We start from the raw sequence: 2,576 nt of genomic DNA, 5'->3' as shown, positions 1-2,576 counted from the left end.
AAACGAGCCAAAGAAAGAAATAGTCGAAAGTAAGAATAACAAGAGATATACTGGCCTAATTCATTTTCTGTTTTACGTTCAGGTCTGGCAAAGAAAGGGAAGACTGCAGTGAAGCGACATGATAAGCTAAAGGACAACTTTAGCAAATTCTATACTCCAAGTTCCAAAAAAAGAAGAACAAATTAACAATTTAACATTAATTTTAATTACTTCATTAATTAAGTTCAATTAATTTCCATTGTAAAATAAGAAATCTTTAGATCTGTAACTCAAATTCAGTGCAATCATGATTTTTAGCCTTCCCCATGGCACCATCCAAGTTATTAATAATAATTCTAGTATAGTAGCAAAAGTATTACAAATATCAATATAATCAGTGCATGTTATCTTTGATTCATGTACTTTGGGATTACAAACAATCTCTTCCAAAATGAAATGTACATTAATTTTTATAGGAACTTCAGCTCCTCCATGTTCAAATATTGTTAAATAAACAAGATTATATTAAAAATACTGCTAAACGCTGCATGACATTTCACTCTAGGGACATGCAAGGACAGCTATATACTGAGGACACTGTGGACGCTGTGGACACTGGAGACACTAAGGACACCTAGGACACTGGAGACACTGTGGACACTGGAGGCACTGAGGACACTGGAGACACTGAGGACACTGGAGACACTGTGGACACTGGAGGCACTGAGGGCACTGGAGACACTGAGGACACTGGAGACACCTAGGACACTGTGGACACTGTGGACACCTAGGACACTGTGGACACCTAGGACACTGTAGACACCTAGGGGACTTGGTAAAAGCGGGGTGGGGATGGGGATCAGGATTGGGATTTCATCGGTAAAAGCGGGGTGGGGATCCGGATGGGGAGTGGGATTTCATAGGTAAAAGCGGGGTGGGGATCCGGACATTGGGAGCCGGATTTTATTGGTAAATGCTGGATATTATCCCGCATGTTCCAGTGTTTTTCTTTATACACGTGTATTGTCATGGCAAGCATGTCAGATGAAGACGACTTTGAGCAGCCAGTGAGGAAACGTCGCCGACTTATTACTCAACAGACAGGGACAGAAGAAGAGTCAGTGACTAGGACAAGAAGTGATGGTATTCCTCCTATGCCTGAGGATGGAGCAATCCCAATTAAAACTGATGCTGACGAACAACTAGATGTCAGTGAGGTGCTTGAGTTCTTTGATGATGCTTCTACGAAGTATAGACATAATGATTAGTTCTGCACCTCCTGTTCAGCCACATGGAGGTACTGTATTTTTGTATGACTTAGGGGATGATGACTCGAAATGGAATATACGTAAAAGGCAACTGAGGTAGTGCATGCCTGCATGTGCATTGTGTATAAGCACATTTATCTATCAGTGTAGTTGTAAAACATTTCAGTTGTAGTTATGGTACTTTAGAACAAAGTATATTTAGTTCCGGTTCTATAGTAAAGCGTCGGCATGTTTATATTAGTTATGATTAATACTGTCTAAAAATCAATTCGGACCTTTAATTTTCGTGGTTTTTTACTTTTCAGCCATCTTGAACAGTATTAAATATTAAATTGATTTTTGCGGATATAATTTTCGTGAATTTTGAAAAAACATGAAATCCTCGAAAATTTTGGGCCACGAAAATTTCCTGCTATACAGTAGAAGTAGATTTCGATTAACGTGTAGGTGTGGCTAGTACTAGTACAAAACTATTAATTCTATTTAGTTATAGTTTTGGCAAGTCATTTAAGCTATGATTCCAGTTACTTTGATATCAAATGGAAGAATTATAGTTTAGTTAACTAAAATCACAATTTTTGCTGTACTAAAATAGATTTAGTTATAGTTAACTAATACAACACTTCCATTTATGTGTACAATACATGTATGTTGCTAAATTTTTGAAATTACCTGTTATATTTATGTATTGTGAAAATTAAATTATGTTGTGCTTCTATAAATGCCCCCAGATGTGATCAATACAGATGGGTGCATAAGGGAACATATCCAGTTGGTAATGATGGCCTCACAAAAAAGAATAATGTCATAGACATTAAAGAAAAAAAGAAAGGTGAAGGTGATAAAAGATTTAGGCGGCAAGAATATTGGGGTGTTGGACAGTTTTTTCTTATTCATTACTTTGGAGATCACTCAATATTCAAGAGTTTTAAGCACCGAAGTAGTAAAACTAATACAAAGCCATTTGTGACTTCTGCTCCTCGTGTCAAGGAAAAAGTTAGCAAAATTAATTATGCAACCTTTTCCATTGCAATTTTTTGTTAATGCAGATACTAGATAAGGATGCCTTAAAGCCTCCACAGAAAGTGTATCATGAACTCGTCAATGAGGATGAAGGTAATTGTCATAAAATTACATTTTCCATCTAAATGCATGTATGCTTTGTTGTTGTTTTAGTTATTATAATAGCTTGTATGTATTTTACGCAGGAGGTCCCAGGCATCAGATAAATGTGCCAAGAGATACAAATCAAGTCAGAAATTTTAGAAAGGATGTTATCCGGCAAGTTCGTTTGACGCATGATGCCATGTTTAACACATACCAGCTTTG

General features: G+C 36.8%; 1 protein-coding gene across 1 annotated transcript; it reads left to right on the top strand.

Annotated features, from left to right (window-relative positions):
• The first annotated feature begins 1,036 nt into the window (after positions 1-1,036).
• Positions 1,037-2,291, top strand: LOC109588615 (uncharacterized). Its single transcript, XM_020004763.1, has 2 exons — positions 1,037-1,343; positions 1,979-2,291. Exons 1-2 carry the CDS (start codon positions 1,186-1,188, stop codon positions 2,289-2,291), a joined length of 471 nt encoding a protein of 156 aa, XP_019860322.1. The 5' UTR covers positions 1,037-1,185.
• The last annotated feature ends 285 nt before the right edge of the window (positions 2,292-2,576 follow it).

The sequence above is a fragment of the Amphimedon queenslandica genome, unplaced genomic scaffold (assembly GCF_000090795.2).
Source record: "Amphimedon queenslandica unplaced genomic scaffold, v1.1 AMPQUscaffold_11974, whole genome shotgun sequence".
In the NCBI taxonomy this organism is placed as follows: domain Eukaryota; kingdom Metazoa; phylum Porifera; class Demospongiae; order Haplosclerida; family Niphatidae; genus Amphimedon; species Amphimedon queenslandica.
This window is presented reverse-complemented; position numbering and strand designations above follow the sequence as displayed.

Coding starts and splice junctions, on each gene's coding strand:
- LOC109588615 (XM_020004763.1), top strand. CDS start 1,186: ATGTCAGTGAGGTGCTTGAGTTCTTTGATGATGCTTCTACGAAGTATA. Junction 1,344..1,978: donor ATACGTAAAAGGCAACTGAG/GTAGTGCATGCC, acceptor AAATGCCCCCAG/ATGTGATCAATACAGATGGG.